General features: G+C 38.1%; 2 protein-coding genes across 2 annotated transcripts in view; one reads left to right on the plus strand and one right to left on the minus strand.

Moving 5' to 3' along the window:
* The window catches only part of LOC117288859 (protein NDRG3-like), a 49,007-nt gene extending 41,857 nt beyond the window's left edge, over window positions 1-7,150 (minus strand). Inside the window, exon 1 of the mRNA XM_033769715.1 lies at window positions 7,087-7,150. The gene's annotated coding sequence lies outside the window, so the exon portion shown is untranslated. The remainder of the gene's footprint in view (window positions 1-7,086) is intronic.
* A 164-nt stretch (window positions 7,151-7,314) lies between these two features.
* On the plus strand, window positions 7,315-19,516 carry LOC117289615 (ER degradation-enhancing alpha-mannosidase-like protein 2). Its single transcript, XM_033770819.1, has 10 exons — window positions 7,315-7,482; window positions 8,504-8,614; window positions 10,060-10,205; window positions 10,712-10,837; window positions 12,292-12,503; window positions 13,295-13,436; window positions 14,403-14,527; window positions 15,642-15,786; window positions 16,450-16,571; window positions 17,638-19,516. The coding sequence occupies exons 1-10, from the start codon at window positions 7,376-7,378 to the stop codon at window positions 18,064-18,066; spliced, it is 1,665 nt and encodes a 554-aa protein (XP_033626710.1). The 5' UTR covers window positions 7,315-7,375; the 3' UTR covers window positions 18,067-19,516.
* Window positions 19,517-19,705: the final 189 nt, after the last annotated feature.

A 19,705-nucleotide genomic window follows, 5' to 3' on the forward strand; every position in this document is an offset into this window, starting at 1 on the left:
AACATACATGTAGTTTCCGAGAAAAAAGTAATTTTCCAAGAATTTGATTTCGAACCTTGGAATTAGATGAGGTCTCAAAAATCAACTTGCACCTGAAAGCACACAACTTCGTGTGACAAGGTTGTTTTTTCTTTCATTATTATCTTGCAACTTCGAAGACCAATTGAACTCAAAATTTCACAGTTTTGTTATTTTGTGCATATTTTGAGATACACCAAGTGAGAAGACTGGTCTTTGACAATTACCAATAGTGTCCAGTATCTTTAAGTCTTTCTAAACTGGTTTGAACATGTCAACATTAGACAAGTCACTTATTTACTCCTTGTGCTTGTAACACTACATGTATGCCGAGGTAAGATGCCTTGTCAGTGTAAAAAAAGAAATTGATAATATATTTTTTACCATGTTTGTAGTTTGGTGTTGTTTGAAAACTTAACACATGTACACGTATTCTGTGTGTTTTTTTTTATATTTTGTTTTTTTACAAATGAAACAATATCAGTTTTAAAAGAAATTTTGAAATAGTTTATGAAATTATTTAATTTTGAAATCAATAAAAAATACAGCTGAACTACATACATGCGGATGTCTAATTATTAAAACATTACTTAAAGGCAGTGGACACTGTTGGTAATTACTCAAAATAATTGTAAGCATAAAACCTTTCTTGGTAATGAGTAATGGGGAGAGGTTGATGGTATGAATTATTGTGAGAAACGGCTCCCTCTGAAGTAATGTAGTTTTCGAGAAAGAAGTAATTTTCCACGAATTTGATTTTGAGACCTCAGATTTAGAATTTGAGGTCTCGAAATCGAGCATCTGAAAGCACACAACTTGGTGTGACAGGGGTGCTAAATTTCTTTCATTATTATCTCGCAATTTCGACGACCGATTTAGCTCAAACTTTCACAGGTTTGTTATTTTATGCATGTTGAGATACACCAGGTGAGAAGACTGGTCTTTGACAGTTATCAATAGTGTCCACTGTCTTTAAGGCATTGTATCATTGGTGACAGATACAGCGAATGATTTCCCTCGCCGATAGCATAGCAAATTGCTGTGGCACAAAATGTGATCAGTTGCTACACAGAAATCATCAATTTAGCATTCAGTTTGCACAAAACTTGTTTAGTCCAATTATTTTGCTGTGTAAATTTGCCTGGGCAAGATTGGTTCCCGGCCCAGTTAGCCAATGTGCATCTAGATTGCCTAGTTAGGGGACTCCTCACCAGGGTACAAAATGTATGTAAATTTGTACGGATTGATCACCTAGGCCTGGAATTTCAGGCAAGGCAAATTTCATTTTGCAAAGGGCAGGCCGATACTAATTCTTGATGCCCTTGCGTCATTGCCTTGGTGCCCTTGAAATGCCCCAGTAGAAATCTTCACTGTCCTCATAGGGTGCCCTTTACCAAGGAGAAAATGCCTTGGTGCCCTTGCCCTTTCAAAAAAGAAGCATACAGGCCTGAAAGGTTACTTAAAGTGTGAAAGTGTTAACGCGAGAAAGCGAGCTCAAGGACATGGCCTATGTGAAATTCCAGGCCCGAGGACGGAGTGGGCAATCACTGGTGATGTGGGCGACCGTTTGTGGTGAAAAACTTTAAGCAGGCTGAACTTGCAATGTTGTTACCGAATTGCAGGCCTGATATTACACAGAGGCACCTGCCTCTAATGCCCTTTGGCCTTGGTGCCACGTGACATCTTCAGTGACGGTCCCATTATCTTATCCAATGGAAATGCCCTTTGCAAAGTGAAAATGGCCTTGCCCTCTCAAAGATGGAATTCCAGGCGTATTACCCCCAAAACAAGGTCATTATGATCACAAATGAGTAATGCAATGAGGTTTTGTTGGATAGTGCACACAATACAATAAAAAAAAACCTATTCATTTGACTTGTTTGAGGGGGTACATGCAGTTCTAATCCAGTTTAGAAATTGGGTCAGTCATAGCCTAGAGTGGGATATACACATTGCGTGCATTCAACTGTACACGCGTACACTCGTGTGACGTGTGTACAACATTAATGATTTTCACTTCACATGTTTGTTCCACTTTCAATCATTTTTTTTTTTACCAAATATATTTGGTTACAATTTTTTTTTATGGTACATAGAGTAAATAAGGGGAACAGGGCTACTACAATACCTGCCTTGTACACTGTAGTTGGTCGCATGTTCCCCTTATAAATACATGTAGTACAAGTGTACAGAATGTTGGTTGTGTTGGCACTTTTTACTGAAATACCAAAAAAGGCTTTTTTCAGGCTGGCCACATGGTTTTGTACGTCATCTATTTACAAACACTACTGCCATAATTCAGGACAAAGAACTGCAAGTCAAAATTTGTGTATTTTTTTTTATGTTTCACCTGTGGTCAATGAACTTTATTTCTACAAAAACATTATTTTTTAAAATAACGTTCTTTCCTTAAACATCAACCCTTTTTCTTTCCAGCATGTCTCAAGAAACAAACGTGTTTTTTTTGGTAGGCTAAATGTTTTTAAAAAGATAATTTAGTTGGCCGTCTGGGCTGTTTCATTTTTCAAAATCTGCCATTAAAATGAATAAATTATTCAAATTTGTTATGACTTCAGAAGAAAAAGAAAAGAAAAAAAAATTCCACTTCAAGCGCCAAATTCCAATGAACTCTCTATAAAATTAAATCAATACTGCACCGGGTCTGTAAATAAACAGTACATGTATTGCAAGCGAGTGTAAAATACAAATGATGTCGTGTAAACAATATTCTACTTCAATATTCTAACTGATATCAATATCACTATGATGATCATTTTGAAGTGGACAAACACAATAACACCAATGATGAACTACATTTGTAAACAAGTTCCAAGTTCAATTGAAAAAACAAATGACTATTGTTGTTGTTTTTTTTAAATTAGTACAGTGTGTATTATCTCTCAATAATAAAATTGAGGAATCTTCTCTCAGTAGGCCTGAGATTGAGAAGCCAACAGAAAATTTCACATAAATATTGATAGCCAAGTTCAAAAGTTTAAGTCAGAGACTTTTCAGCAGCAATGAACAGCGCTGATGATACAGTAGGCCCTAGGAATACAAACAAAAAGGCACATTGAGTGATTGTTTGTTATTGTTGCTTACATCTACATGGGACGTACATTGTAAGACACAGAGTGTCCATTAGACTTAGAGCCCCTTTCACACGAGAGCAATTTAGCAAGGGTCCTTTGCTAAATCAGAGCATAATTGCTGTACCTCGTGTGAAAGGACAACAATTTTGTTCTACTGTCCAAGTTCTCTTGAAAATCTTGTCGAATATCTATTATAAAGTGTATTTTACAACACTGCTAAAATTAAGCAAGGGAGCCCAGTTACTCCTGTTGTGTGAATAACACGAAGTCTTGGACCTTTAGTTTTACAAGCACTACGGTAAATGTAGTACAGACATACAAACACACAAACAAACTTATATTGGTGGCAGCAGATACTCAGCATTAGACCATAGGATGATCGCTAGAATTGTTCAAAACCGTAGTCCCCACTTTTGGACCACGCAATGTTTGTATGTAGGTAAGAAATAAAATACAGCAAATCCATTACTTGCTGTTGCTTGGCGAAAATCCTGCACCGAATCCCGAAAAGAAACAATTACGGCGACAAATAGTGATCTACAAATCCTCGGAAGCCTGCGATGTGGGTGATGTCATTCGAAGCATTATCGTGTTTCGTTCCTACACTGTACCATTATAACATACAGAGTATTTCTTCAAACCCCTGAATAAAAGGATGCCGATTCACAGGCTCGTTCGACAAAACTACAAGTTATCAAACAAGCGCGAGTGGAATACGAACAAATAGTGCGTCTGCGTCCCACATCTAACTCAGCCGCGCGCGTGATAATAAAAATGTAACACATGCACGTCGTAGCAACGAAAAACAAATGGCATTGTACTTGATGTCCAATCAATAAAAATCATGGGTTTTTGTTGTAGGCCCTTGCATGTTAATCGGACAGAAAAGGGGAAAATTTACATCGTTCACATTAAACACTTGGAAAAGGTTCTTGCACTGCCGTGAACGATTGGTAAATAGTCCCAGTGAATACAGACGTTATCAAAAAATACTGTTTTTGACCTAAAATGACCCAAAAATTGGTCTGTTCACGAACTGTGCAGTTTAAGAGCTTAGCAACAACCAAATTCGGATTCAGTACCATTGAAAACCCTTGTGCGTCAAATTTCATGCAGTCCGGAGATGGGGACCACGAAACCCCCAAAATAGGCCCCTTTTCAATACCCATCCCATGGTCTACATGGGATCAAGCCAATTCCATAAAGTAACATACTAAATTGCACATCATCTGTGACCTAAAAAGCCTACATTGGTACACACAGCACTGTCAGTGTGCAAGGTTCAATGCGCAGTAAGCTGGTGAAAGGTGAAACCCGTTATATACTGCAGAGGTTTATGATAAACAAATCCAAAGTCCATGCATGGTCCAGGCTGCTATTATAAGGTATTGTGTACATGAACACCATTATATTTGTTTTAGAGCTTTTTTTACATGGAATTAAAGTTGTGTTTAGGGTAGGGCAATACCCTGAATGTGTTGATGTGTAAACTAAATGTAGGTTATTACTGAGCCTATTGTTTACAGGAATACAATGCAGATGAATTCCATTGCCATTTTACATTCAACAAACTTTTAACAGGTGTCATGTAATGTACATTTCCATGTAAAATGAGCAGGAGAAACTATGTAGAAGTTCTACTAGAACACAAGGAGGAAAAGAGGAAATCTACTGGGCCAAATTTCATGGCTCTCCTTACCGACCGAATTCTGCAGGTTTTTTTGTAACAAATTATTTCAGACTTTATGTAAATTTCATGAAAATTGCCTTACTGTACGTAAGCTGAACTTGCAGGGTTTTTCTTCAAAATTTTGAGCTAGGTTTCTGCTGCCAAGCCTACTGTACATGTACTTGTAATTCAACTGTTAGCAGCCCTTCTCATTATTTTGTTACTCATTTTCTACATTGTACTATACACTGTACAGTGCGTAATATTAACAAAGAACAGGGGTTAGCGTCATTGCCAAGTTCTAATGTTAGGATATTATATTATGTAGTAAATAGATTTTTAAAAAGAGCAGTATTTTTTTTTTATTACAAAAATGAAGAAAACACAAAACGATTTTCTTCATTAGGCAGACTCAAAAAGTCTGAATTCAGATGAAAGTCTGAAATTTCTCATGGAAAGGTTTCTGTATCATGGTAAACCATTCTGTAAAAGGGGTGTTACAATGTTGCAGTGCTGCAGTGCATGCACCATTATGAGTGAACGGCGTGCAATGCAAACGGACAGCGCGCACACGCACTGAAACATTGTAACACCCCTTTTACAGAATGGTTTAGCCCAACAACAAAATAATGCATTTGCAAAGCGATGCGACAGGTTCAAAATATGAACCTGGGAATTCGCTCCGGGATCTGGGAAGTTTTTGTCAATTTTTCTTCGAAATATTTCCTCAATGGTGTTTTGAGTATTATGGCAGGCTGCATTAGACATTGCGGATTAAGTTTGTACCCTCAGAATTTGTGTCATGATTTTTGAAAGTGGTAAAAATGGGGCAAATCTGGTGACTAGCTGTAGAAATTGTATGTGTTGGACCAGATTAACCGTTTTCGTAACCCTCCGGCCTGGTGGCCGTCGGGAGGAGGGTTACGTTATCGCAACTAGTATACTGTATGTAGTTCTAGTTGTTGTGATCATAACCGACATTGTCCCTGACCAGAGGGTTACGCAATTTGAGCATTATCTAAATTTCACCCATTTCTTTCAGCATGGAAAAGTCTGGACAACAGTGTACTCTTTACTCAAGTCACTTCCTGCACTCCAACTCAATCTTTATTTTCGTACCAAAATCATGCAACCATCACTCATGGTTTTGAAGTATTATCAGGGTCAAACAGGTAACTGTGCCTGTCTGATGAATTGTGGGACGATCTGGACGATGAGTGCATTCTACGGATTTGCACAATCTGAAGTAAGTGCACAATAAGTTAGCACTTGATTATTTACAGGACAGGCTGATTTAAAAACAATATAAAAATCAACAAATTACAAAGCTAAACAAAAACTGAAATTCCAAGGTAACATCAATAACAAAATTAACGTTAGACTCTACTGTTGAGTTTAGAACCTATGGTATGCAGTCTGTTCACGATGTCAGCGTGGATACATTTGGATACATTTTGGTAACTTGTCAATGGTCATCTTCTGTGACCATTGACAAAATACCCACTATGCAAAACGCATTGCTTTTTAATTTTATAAAATGGAGGTGCGCAAACATTCCGTGAGTATTCAGCCCATTTTAACTGTTATTTATAAGTAGATTTATAAAAGATGTTAAATTTGCATCAGGATAAAAATGATTAATTGTGGAAAAACATTGTTTTTTTTTTTACACGATTGAATAAAAATTAATTGATGAAACAGAACAATGTCTCTTCTTTGACTTTGAATTTGTTGAATGAATGGTGGAGGAGATACACTGTACAGCAATAGACTGATCCGTTAAGCTCTGCCCCATTCTGACTTACGTATTGACCAATCACAACGCAACGAAGGTTTCGACAAATAATAAGGTCCGACATGCGTGCGCGTGTCTTGCCGCGCGTGGCAGAGTTGTGCAGCAAGGCGTTGGAGAACCCCACGTCACGTGTTCTTGCTCACACATGCATCGTGGGCGGAGCCTACTGGAAGGTTAGGTACCACCAGCACTAGGACTGGATGACGAAAGGACTTTCTAAAACCAGTGGGAGAAATACTGAATTACAGTGCAATTTACAATGTCTGAGTGATGTACAAATTATAATACGGAATTCCATGATACAACACACCAAACCGACTTTGAGACTGATCACTGAGTCAGTCAGTGAGTGGTGAAAATGAAATGACGATGATGATTTTGAGACAAACTAACTAAAGTTTTCAACAAGAATGTTACACCTCAAGTCAGAGTTACATAATGTCATCATATATATCAATTTAAGGTCGACATCCCAATCAATTAATTGATAAAAACATTAAATTTAGACTCACCAATGCACAAATTTAGTTGATTGCGCCACACACCTCGCACACTTTGTGAAGTTCTGCAAGTCAGTTTACCGGCGGAGGAAATGTCGCCCTCTAGCGTTTTTACAGAGAAAGGTGAACTCTAAAATATTGTTTGGTATCCTATGTCGTCTGCCTAAAAAGTAATATAAAAACAGACACTCATGTTCGGATGTCCGACTAATGTTTTTTAACGTTATAATAATTGTTTAACGTGTAAACAATAAAAATCCGCATAAACAACATAGCTTGATTTGAAACTGTCTCTGAGATTATGGCGTATTTGCTTCAATTAGCCTTGCCAGTAAAAATATTGCTAACAGTTTGTGTCGGCCTGGTTGTGTGCGCAACATTTACAGACAATGAACTATTACAATACAGGTAAGAACTTTAGTTAGAAGAAGGACCCGGGTCAGCATTACTTACTTTTTTTACAGGATCCCTTTTTAATTTACACCATTTTTTTATTTGGGTCCTTCATTAGTTTATTAATAATATTATGTAGTTAGGCATGTGTTAAGCCCGGTTCATACTTCCTGCGAATGCGAAGCAAATTTGACGTGAATTTGACGTCACAACCCTCCTTTGGCAGCAATATTCGCAAGTAAGTGAGTTGAGCAAAGTTGAACTGCTGCGAATTATTCGTTGCAAATTTGTGACGCCAACATTCGCTTCGTATTCGCATTCGCAGGAAGTATAAACCGGGCTTTAGGGTGAGGGCTTCACTAATTACCGTCAATACACCATCAACACGAACAGTAACGTCAAGACACCACAAAAAACCTCCAATTTACAATTAAATCTACAAGAGAGTGACAGTTTATGAACTTAAATGTCTGGGCTAACTCAAATTAAAAAGAAGAATTTTCATTGGTTTTTAGTGAGGTTTTCATTTGTTTTGTTTTTAATTTATTAAAATTGATTTTTCTTTTTCATGCAAAATGATGATCTCTAAAGCAGCATCCATAGATGTTGGTCACTAGTAATGGTCACCATCTTTCTTTTCATAGAGCTTGTTACCGGTAGTTGTACAACATTTAAAACAGAGGGCACCTTGCTGCGGATGGATGGTTGTAACTTGTTGATATAAGTCTTGACCCAACAACAAAGGCTAGAGACGTCAGTGAATATTAGCAGATAGTGTACTGCACTCGTAAATGGTTATCCGCTATCGTTCACTCACCATGCTCACAGCTTGGCCCAGCGAAACTATCCATCCTCGTATGACCAAACCAGAGTTACAGAGAGGAGCTTTTCGAATCCGAGTCGGAGTTCTTGTTTACATTTTTTTATATTTTTTTATTCCATTCCGCTAATTTCAAGTGAAGTTGGAGCTTTTTTTCCTGAAATCCTTTGGATTAATGTAATTCCTTTGTTTGTGTCGTTTGCTCTTTTTGTGCAGAGAGAGAGTGCGAGCAATGTTCTACCACGGCTACGAGAATTATTTAAACAATGCTTTCCCCTATGATGAACTTCGACCTTTGACCTGCGACGGGGTAGACTCATGGGGAAGGTTAGTTTTTTTAATGGCTATAGAACGAAGAAAGTGTTGGTGCGTGCGTTGAAGTTTCAAGATGCTTGGACACATAAACAGATATTCCAAGCAAACAAAAGGAAACTTTACAATCGTTATTTACTCTGCATTGAAAAATAAGTCATGACTTCAATTCGCCTTTAGGCTTTTCCAAATTAACAGCTCTCTTGTGAAAAAGTCTTTGTCCCAGTGTTTGTTCAAATCGCAAATGATTGTAAGTTTTCCCAAAACCATGGATGCGATTTGGCGGTTGTAATCAATAACTGTTTCGGTCACTTGCCAGTGGTTATTATAACTGATGGTAAGTTCAAGCGAAACAGTGAGTGGTTATGACCACCAAATCGCACCCCACGCTATGATCATGATAAAATCGCTTGGACTTCATAACTACTTTATACCTATACTTGACTTGTAGTTCTTGTTCTAACAAGTTAGCAAATTAGTATAAACATGATGAGAGGGCACAAATTTGTTTGGGGAAATCCTCAAGACTGTAGTGCTTGTTACTCAAAACATTAGCTGGACAAGAAAAATCTCCACAAGATCATAATCAAAATGAAAAACATTTGTACAAAGCATCATATATTTTACATTTGAATACAATTTGTTTGAATATAAGGTGACAGGTGGATGTATTTTTATATTGTAAACCTAAATGCAATTCAGCCTTTTGGCTGCTACGTTTGATTTTTAATAAACCAATAATAATTTTAAAAAATTTAAAAAAGGTATATTATTCAATCACGCAAGACTGCCGGACTTGTCAAGTCATACTTCTACTAACCCGATGCTAAACACATTGGCCTTTGGCCTGCACCACCCAGTGTTAATTTCGAGCCCTGGACCCAATTTCATAGAGCTGCTGGAGCACAAAAAGTACATTTATTAAGCACAAAATAAATGAACTTACCAGAACAGGGTTAACAACCAAAATAAAATGTCACTTTTACAATTTGTGTCTGGTATCCTGCTCTTTTCTGCTGAGCATAAAATTGTTAAGTGGTATTATTTTTGCTTTTAAAGCCATCGTACACTTTCGGTACAGAAAAAAAAAAGTTCACAGATTTACAAATAATTTACAGGGTTTACAGAAGGTAATGGTGAAAGACTTCTCTTGAAAAATTATTTCATGCAATGCTTAACTTTTTGAGAAAACGTTAAAACAATATCAATTCTCGATAGCTAGAACCAGGATTTATTTTAAACACATGTCATGACATGGCGAAACGTGCGGAAACAAGAGTGGGTTTTCCCGTTATTTTCTCCCGACTCCGATGACCGATTGAGCCTAAATTTTCACAGATTTGTTATTATATTTTAAGTTAGGATACACAAAGTGTGGGACTTGGACAATACTGTTTACCGAATTTGGGCCCTGTACACAGAGGTGTTACATGATACACCCATTTTTCTGTTTTCTCCAGCTATTCTTTAACACTTATTGATGCCTTGGATACCTTGGCCATCATGGGTAACTACAGCGAGTTCAGGAGAGTTTCTAAACTGCTTGGGAACCATCTGGATTTCTCTGAAGACATCAACGTGTCTGTGTTTGAAACGAATATCAGAGGTAAATGATTTAACAATGTCTGTGCTGATCGAATGTGAATATTTGTATGCATTACTAAATGAGGATATCGGTGCAAGCTGAAGTAGGCCAACAGGGGTGAAATTTTCAAAACTATTATTTTAAATTAAAATGCCAGATATATGTCATTTTGTATGGCAACTTCCTTCCTGATAAATAAAATCAAAAAGAGGTTTAAATTAGTTTGAAATAAAATGTGCTGGGTTTGTGTCGTCAATAAACAACTGTTTCTTTATCAGCTAGGAATAGACAGTTATTTGAGAAATGTTACACTTCTTTTATTCCATTTTTTAGGGGCATAAAATCTTTTTATTTTTTAAATAACTACATTACTTCAAAGTGAAATAATTGCATGTATACAATGAGAGCTGCTGTAGGCTTCTAACCATACATTTGTATGATCATTAATTCTAAGTTTTCATAATGGCAATAATGCCTTGTGTTGCCCTGTTGATGTCATTTTGACACCTCTCGCCTTTTTTACATAGTTATTGGAGGATTGCTATCTGCGCACCTATTGTCCCAGAGAGCTGGTGAAGATCTGGAGCCAGGCTGGCCCTGCACTGGACCCCTACTGGCCATGGCTGAAAAGGTAGCCAGGAGAATTCTACCAGGTAGGGAGGAATCTGGTCGAAGAGTTGGCAGGATTTGAATTCACTTTTGTGTATATTTATTTATTTGTATTTGAAGGCAGTGGACACTATTGGTAATTACTCAAAATAATTATCAGCATAAAACCTCTCTTGGTAACGAGCAATGGGGAGAGGTTGATAGTATAAAACATTGTGAGAAACGGCTCCCTCTGAAGTGACATAGTTTTTGAGAAAGAAGTCATTTTCCACGAATTTGATTTCGAGACCTCAAGTTTAGAATTTGAGGTCTCGAAATCAAGCATCTGAAAGCACACAACTTCGTGTGACAAGTGTGTTTTTCATTTCATTCAAATATCGCAACTTCGACTACCAATTGAGCTCAAATTTTCACAGGTTTGTTATTTTGTGCATATGTTTAGATACACCAAGTGAGGAGACTAGTCTTTGGCAATTACCAATAGTGTCCACTGTCTTTGATTACAAACAGCACAATAATAGCGCCAATAACAGGATGAATAGGAAACATGAAGAAATGTAAAATTTTAGATGTGGGAGAAAAACCCCAACGGAGGAAAACTCAAGCAATTTGGTTGGGACTGAAAACCCGATCCACATGCAAGGCTCTGATCTGAGGCGGGATTCAAACCGGGGTCCACAGAGGTGAAAGGCAGGAAAAGATACCATTGACACAACCTGTGAAGTCACTGGGTTAAAGTTCATAACTTTGTTTACAACCACAGGCCTGCTTTGAACATGAAGAGACGGGCCTCATTAAAGCCATTGGACACTTTCGGAACAGAACCAAAAACAAAAGTTCACAGATTTACAAATAACTTACAGGGTTTACAGAAGGTAATGGTGAAAGTTTTCTCTTGAACTATTATTCCATGAAATGCTTTACTTTTTGAGAAAACATTAAAACAATATCATGACACAGCGAAACGTGCGGAAACAAGGGTGGGTTTCCCAGTTATTTTCTCGCGACTCCGATGACCGATTGAGCCTAAATTTTAACAGGTTTGTTATTTTTATATATAATTTGTGATACACGAATGTGGGCCTTTGGACAATACTGTTTACCGAAAGTGTCCAATGTCTTTAATGGTTTGCAAAGAAAGAAATATAGTGACTCCGTGATTTTAATATTTAATTAATATTATGTATTTCCAGTAGTTTATTTATGATTGTGCTTTATTAATTTTGTCTGTATTGCATGTATTCAAAACGAATTTCCTCCATGGTAGGACCAACAAAATTGAATTGAATTGAATTGAATTAATCACAAAAAGAAGGCAGCATCTAGCAACAGAGTCCAGCATTCTCCTGAAGCTGATCAGAGCATACTGATCAAAACATCCGAGTTCTTTTCCGAATCATCACATCTCAAAAGAGATTTACACAATGGCGCTACCGCATTTCTCACATATTTATAAATAGAAGAATTTATGCTGTTTTTTTTTAATTTTGGTTACCAGCTTTTAACACACCGACGGGTATGCCCTATGGTACAGTCAACTTAGCCCACGGGGTACCAGCAGGAGAGACTCCGGTCACGTGTACAGCGTGTGTAGGAACGTACGCCATCGAGTTTGGAACGTTAAGTCGCCTGACCGGAGATCCTGTATTTGAACAGACAGCACTCCGGGCTCTCACTGCAATATGGAAATCACGATCTGATATTGGACTGGTAGGTCCAATATTTTTGTTTTCTAAACTACCTATTGCCGGGATTTCCCCTAAAAATTCTGTTTGATTAAATTTTTGAAATATCCGGACCAATGTTTTTTCTTTCAGAAGCGTTGACTGCAGTTAACGCTTTTCAGATTGAAATTTCGGGGCATAAAAACTGTTATCTTCTTACATTGTACAAAGTCACATGACTGCGTTCGTGAAATGTTTCTGAAAATGCTATACATACAATCGAAAGCTGCTGTAGGCTTCTAACCAATAGTTATTAATTGCAAGACTTGTTGCCAAACAAAATGGAGACCAACCCATTGGACGTCCAAAACTACGCTTCAAAGATGTCTTGAAGAGAGATTTGGTAGACTTCAACAACCCCACCTGGGCCCAATTTCGTAGAGCTGCTTAAGCAAAAATTTTGCTTAAGCAAAAAAATCCTTGTTTAGTAAAATCAAATTACCAGCCAAGACTTCACTCAATTGTTATGCTAAGTAAACAACAGCTAAATACCAGTCACAAGCAATGTATATGGCATGGAATTTTGGCCAGTAACATGTGTAAAATAAGCAAGCTGCTTAAGCAGCTCTATGAAATTGGCCCTAGGTCATGGCCCGAGTTGGCTAGCCACCGCTCCAGCTGGAGGTCTATGCTGTAGACACGATCACCAACAAACTGACAAAGTGGGGAGAGGAAGATGTCATTGATGGATACATCTAAACTTGACATTGTCGTCCGCGACAGACGTCTGCCAACTACTACTGTTACCAAACGTGTACCTTCTGTTTAACCCCACAGTTTGGTAACCACATTGATGTCTTGACAAGGAAGTGGACAGCATTGGATTCAGGGATTGGTGCAGGGGTAGATTCACTGCTGGAGTATCTCGTCAAGGGAAGCTTGCTGCTTGGGAATACAGAATTACTTGACATGTTTTGGGGTAAATTCCTTAGTATTTTCTACAAAAAATCTTCTTTCTCTTATTATTTTTACTATTATGTCAACAGACTACTCTTGTTATAATATGAAACAAGATTCCTGGGACTAGCCAATAACAAACCTGTGAAAATTTGAGCTAAATCGGTCATCGAACTTGCGAGATAATAATGAAAGAAAAAAACACCCTTGTCACACGAAGTTGTGTGCGTTTAGACAGTTGATTTCGAGACCTCAAGTTCTAAATCTGAGGTCTCGAAATCGAATTCGTGGAAAATTACTTCTTTCTCGAAAACTATGGCACTTCAGAGGGAGCCGTTACTCACAATGTTTTATACTACCAACCTCTCCCCATTACTCGTTACCAAGTGAGGTTTTATGCTAATAACTATTTTGAGTAATTACCAATAGTGTCCACTGCCTATAGCCTCTTGGTTCATTTAAGCAGCTTGGGGTTATATGCACCCAGGCAGATGAGAAAGTTTGAGGAATTGGTTTAAAGCCATTGGACACTTTCAGTAAACAGTATTGTCCAAGTCCCACACTTCGTGTATCACAAGGTACATGTATATATAAAACAACAAACCTGTGAAAATTTAGGCTCAATAGGTCATCGGAGTCGGGAGAAAATAACGGGAAAACCCACTCTTGTTTCCCCACGTTTCGCCTTGTGATGACATGTGTTTAAAATAATTCCGTAATTCTCGCTAACAAGAATTGATATTGTTTTAATGTTTTCTCAAAAAGTAAAGCATTTCATGGAATAATATTTCAAGAGAAGTCGTTTACCATTACCTTCTGTAAACCCTGTAAATTATTTGTAAATCTGTGAACTTTTTTCTTTTTTTTCTGTAGCGAAAGTGTATAATGGCTTTAATTACATGTGTGCCTGATGAACAGGGATAATGATGTTGCAAAGTGCCTTATTGTAAGATTTGAAAGTTGGTGTTCCCCTACTCTTTTTTTTCAGAGTATGAAAACTTGACGAAGCAGTTCATGAAGCGAGATGACTGGTACATGTGGGTCAACATGAAGAAAGGTCAAATCTCGATGCCTGTATTCCAGTCACTGGAAGCCTACTGGCCAGGCTTGCAGGTAACGTTAACATACAACTATTACTATGCAATGAAATCTCTCAGAAAAAGTTTGCTAATTATAATCAATTAGCCTTCATGGTTGGCTTGTGTGTAAAGCGCTCGCCTCTCACCAAGGTGACCCTGGTTCGATACCCGGTCAGGGCCATATGTGAGTTGAGTTGTGCGTTGGCTCTCTGCTGTGCCACAATTGTTTTCCAGACCATCCGGGTATCCTCCCTCTGTAAAAATCAAACACTTTTTGATCTCTGGCTGTGCTCTGTGGTCATAATGGGTTGATGTGGCTGGCTGCCAAAGGCGCCCTTGCATGCCTGCTTCGCGAACACGTTGTAGACGCGTCCTTCGCATATTCAGCTCTTAGCTGCGATTAAGGATGATTAGCCTCCCAAGTTATTGTTAATTATCAATACTATTTTAGGGTTTTCAGAATTTAAAATATCACTGGTTCGATGAGAGACCTTTTGGGGACAGTAGGTGGCTGCAGACTTACTCTCCCATAGACTAGTGTCCCTGGAATCACAGAGAGAGAGAAGGATCACCATCAACGCGACAAACATTCAAAGCCATTGGACACTTTCTGAACAGAACAGAAATTAAAAGTTCACAGATTTACAAATAACTTACAGGGTTTACAGAAGGTATTGGTGAAAAACTTCCCTTGAAATAATATTCCATAAAATACTTTTTGAGAAAACATTAAAACAATTATCAATTCTCGATATCAAGAAAAACGGATTTGTTTTAAACACATGTCATGACGCGGCAAAACTGACGAGAACAAGGGCGAGTTTTCCCGTTATTTTCTTCCGTCTCCGATGACCGATTGAGCCTAAATTTTCACAGGTTTGTTATTTTATAAATACAAGTTGTGATACACGAAGTGTGGGCCTTTGGACAATACTGTTTACCGTTGTCGTGCGACTGCTTTCACAACTTGTCCACTAGACTAGTTTGGCTGCCGAGGAGCCATCACCTTTCAAGAGTTATCTATCTAATCTAATATGTACACATGCTCCATAGCATAAGTGACTACGTTGACAGTCGTTATGTATACAATTGAACAATTTTAAAAGTATGTTCTTAAAGTTGAAATCTTTTGTTCCGATTGATTACAGAGCCTTTTAGGGAAAACAGATGAGGCCATGAAGACTTTGCATAATTACCATCAAGTGTGGCGACAATTGGGATTCACTCCGGAGTTCTTCAATATTGTTACAAATAAAGCTATCGATAAAAGAGAAGGTTACCCACTGAGGCCAGGTATAAAATGGAAATATGTGTACTTACGTATGTGTACGGTAAATTATTTGTCGACCCAGGTAATTTAAAAACAATTCTAAATTTGAAAAGAGCATAATCTTTGCTTCAATGCTGTTCAAACCCCATGTTGATACCTTCTTTGGTTCAAGAGTTGTGAAGGCTAAGCATCAAGAGATACGAGTGAATGAAACAAGTTTAAAGTTGAGTTGTTTATTGAACATACAAAGGCACATCTTCTTTGTATCTTTGTGTCCTTGAGCAAGATGCTTTGCTTTAATTGTTTCTCTTCACCTAGGGGTATGTACAGGTACCTGTGAGGTTAGGGGTTGATATTGTGTTTGAAAAAGCATTCGGAGAGCCACGGCAGCCAAGGGGTTGTGTACTCCCCAGGGTGCTGAGAAAGATTACAGGAATGTTATCGACCCAATGACCAGGGGTGGAGTTCACAAAGAGTTAAGACTAGTCTTATCTCGAGTTAGGGCGTGTTACTCGTCTTAGGAAAGTTTTTAATATATCCTAGGACAAGTCCTAACCTAACTCTCTGTGTGACATTAACCACTGGGCGCTAATGTAAAGCACATTGGTACATAATTGTAACCTGCGCTATACAAGAACTAGTTTTGATCATCATTATCCATCTTTCTTTATTGAATTCGAATGCAGAGCTAATAGAGAGTGTGATGTACCTATACCAAGCAACCAAAGATCCATATCTTTTAGAAGTTGGACGAGACATCCTCACATCAATAGAGACAAGTGCTTGGACACCGTGTGGATACACAAGTGTAAGTAACAGACCAAAACTTTGTGTTTTTCAGTTGTCTATTGCACTCAACAAAGCAAAAGAGAGGAGTTCAGGTGGGCAATGTTTCCTAAAGAGCTGGGCCCAGGGGCCGATTTCACAAAAAGCTAAGATTGATCTTAGCTGCAAATCAACCCTAGTTGCTAAGTAAAGTGTAAAATGTCACAATTTAAATCGCTATGACAATTTATCTTACAATGAATTTTAGTAGACAGCATTTTTCCTCTGGTAAGGGGGCACTCAATGTGGGAAATATAAGTTTGTACTTGAACCATAGAGCTATATATATTGACTAGAGCGCTAACTTGCTCTGCGTTTTGAAGCCACCCTGGGCGCAGACATGTTTGATGTGTTGTGTGATTACAGAACGATCTTAATTTTAGGAGAACACACATTGCCGCGATTTTTTTTTACATTCGGCGTGGGCGCTTACATACGCGACTGTCCATTTGCGTACTTCCGCGCTATGAAAACTGTAAGTTCGACTTGATTGACGTACTAAAAAAAGTATACGCGCCTTTTAAACATGACGCACATGACGCTCGCAGTTTGTACGCTCATCAACTCGGATTGTGCGTTTACATTTGCTGCATTTTTTGGTTCGATGACACAAATAAAAGAACAAACCCACTATCATGCAAATAGCCGTACAATTGCCGTACAAAATTTCAAGCTTTGTATTGGTTTGTACATAATCATGGATGCGCCCACACGGCTTCAAAACCTTAGTGCGTGTATATCGGGGTGTTAGCGCTCTAGTCAATATATATAGCTCTATAACTTGAACCTACCTAAGGGTCGACAGCAAGAGCACAGGGCATCAGGCAATTGCCATGGTATGGATTAATTCTAGGCCTGCTGCCAATGCAATTTTGTGCTTTACAGTTCTTTGTAAGTATCTAAAAACAACCCTGATCAGCTGAAAGCCTTAAATCCTGAGGTATACATTAACCATGTGGCCATTTTGGTCTGATGCCCAATATTTAGAAGAGTGTATTACTATTGCAATCTCATTTTTCTAATCTCATTATTACAACTGTTTGCTGCAGGTAAAAGACGTCCGGAATCACAAGCTCGATAACCGTATGGAGTCGTTCTTTCTCTCCGAAACCACAAAATACCTCTACCTCCTGTTCGATCAGGACAACTTCTTGCATAACAACGGTAACCACGGAGATGTCATCAAGACCCCCCACGGAGAATGTGTCCTCAACGCCGGCGGTTATATTTTCAACACGGAGGCTCACCCGATCGACGTGGCAGCTCTGGACTGCTGCCACCGGGCAAAAGACGTCAATGTTTTAGAGACAATGCTAGAGGCCTTACACGGACGCCGTGAAAAGTTTGAATTTGTGACGGATTATTTAGAAAAAAAAGCTGTGCATTGGAGCTCTGAAGGACTACCTGAGGTGGCTAATTGCTCGGTGAAATCTTTCGGAAGTAGGTGGTCGTTAATGGGGGAGATGATGGACCCATGATCACATTCATACAAAATTAAAAATTAAAATTTATCCCTTTGCTATCTATTCAATCATGCAAAGCCGTAGATCCATTTACAAATGACATCCTTGCCATTTAGGGACCTTGTCAAAGTAAGTCCAGGACAACCAATGGATATATATAGCCCAAGACAAAGAATTTTGCCTGACATTGTATCACCTTGTTTGAAATTGGGTTTCAGAGAAAACATGGTAGAAGTTCAAAGTGCCTGGATCACTATCTACTGGTAAACAAGCAAGGGTCGATAAATGTCTCAATTAAAAATATCACTACATTTATTTGTCAAATGCAATGACCTCAAAACCTTCCAGATCGCTCCAAATCTGTACAGTTGTTATACATCATTTAATCAGCCAGTCAAACCAAGGAGCACTCCAAGGGGTACATTGGCAAGGGGCTTGTCTTTAGTGCACCGGAGAACTGTGTAACTTACAGCAAGTAAGCCCACGTCTCTCATAGATCGAAAATCCAACAAATATTTTACATCAGCAATTTGTTTATCCGACTACCTGTCCTCGATTCATTTTGACAAGACCCCTCCTGCTGCTGTGTGAATTTAGCTCTCAGCCTTGTTTTGGTTACCGACGGACAAAGGTCAAGTGAAAGAATCAAGATATCTTAAGTCAAAAGTTTAGAGACCAAAATCAGCACACCTCTTGATGCTTGGTGGAAAACATAATTTTTTTCGATCAAAGTATTTGTGCAATAAATTAAGATTTCTTTGAGCTAATCTTTTACCATTCTTTAAATACTTTTAAAAAAATGAAGGGTGCTTTGCAACTTTGTTCTGGTTTCTCTCCCACCAAAATTATAATGTGGTGAAATGTTCATTTAAAATAAATATTTAAAAAAAAATCTAAGTGAAAATAAGGAGAAATTAGTACAATCTCTTCAAAACAGTTCTATAATTTAGTTAAATTAATTTCTACTGCCTAACAAATGAACAAGTGCACCAATGCTTTCAACGATCAAACCTCAAAATGCTTCATTTTGTCATGGAATTTTGTGCTATCGGACTTTGATTTTGATTTGTAACTACTAATTGTTTATTGTACCTGATTTAAATAAATCACTGTAGCTCGCAAGCCTGGAGAAACTTTCAAACTTTATTTGAAACCGAAACAATTATTTATAATATAACTAGAGGGCAAACAAATCCATGTGACGCAGCCCAACAGGAATAATTTTGGCCCTTGGGAAAATGGTGCCGACCATTTATATAACGCAGGTCACACTACCAACATTCTGCAAGGGGAACGTTGTATGTAGTTAACCTATAGTGATTTAAGCCCAACGTAGGCCATCGCTGTTTGTGTGTAAATAGAGTGCCCCCTCTATTTCTATTATAAATCTTTGGTTAAAGACACTGGACACTATTGGTAATTGTCAAAGACTAGCCCTCACAGTTTGTGTATCTCAACATATGCATAAAATAACTAACCTGTGAAAATTTGAGCTCAATCGGTCATCAAAGTTGCGAGATAATAATGAAAGAAGAAAACACCCTGGTCACACGAAGTTGTGTGCGTTTAGATGGTTGATTTCGAGACCTCAAGTTCTAAATCTGAGGTCTTGAAATCAAATTTGTGGAAAATTACTTCTTTCTTGAAAACTATG

Source organism: Asterias rubens, chromosome 4 (assembly GCF_902459465.1).
Source record: "Asterias rubens chromosome 4, eAstRub1.3, whole genome shotgun sequence".
Classification (NCBI taxonomy): domain Eukaryota; kingdom Metazoa; phylum Echinodermata; class Asteroidea; order Forcipulatida; family Asteriidae; genus Asterias; species Asterias rubens.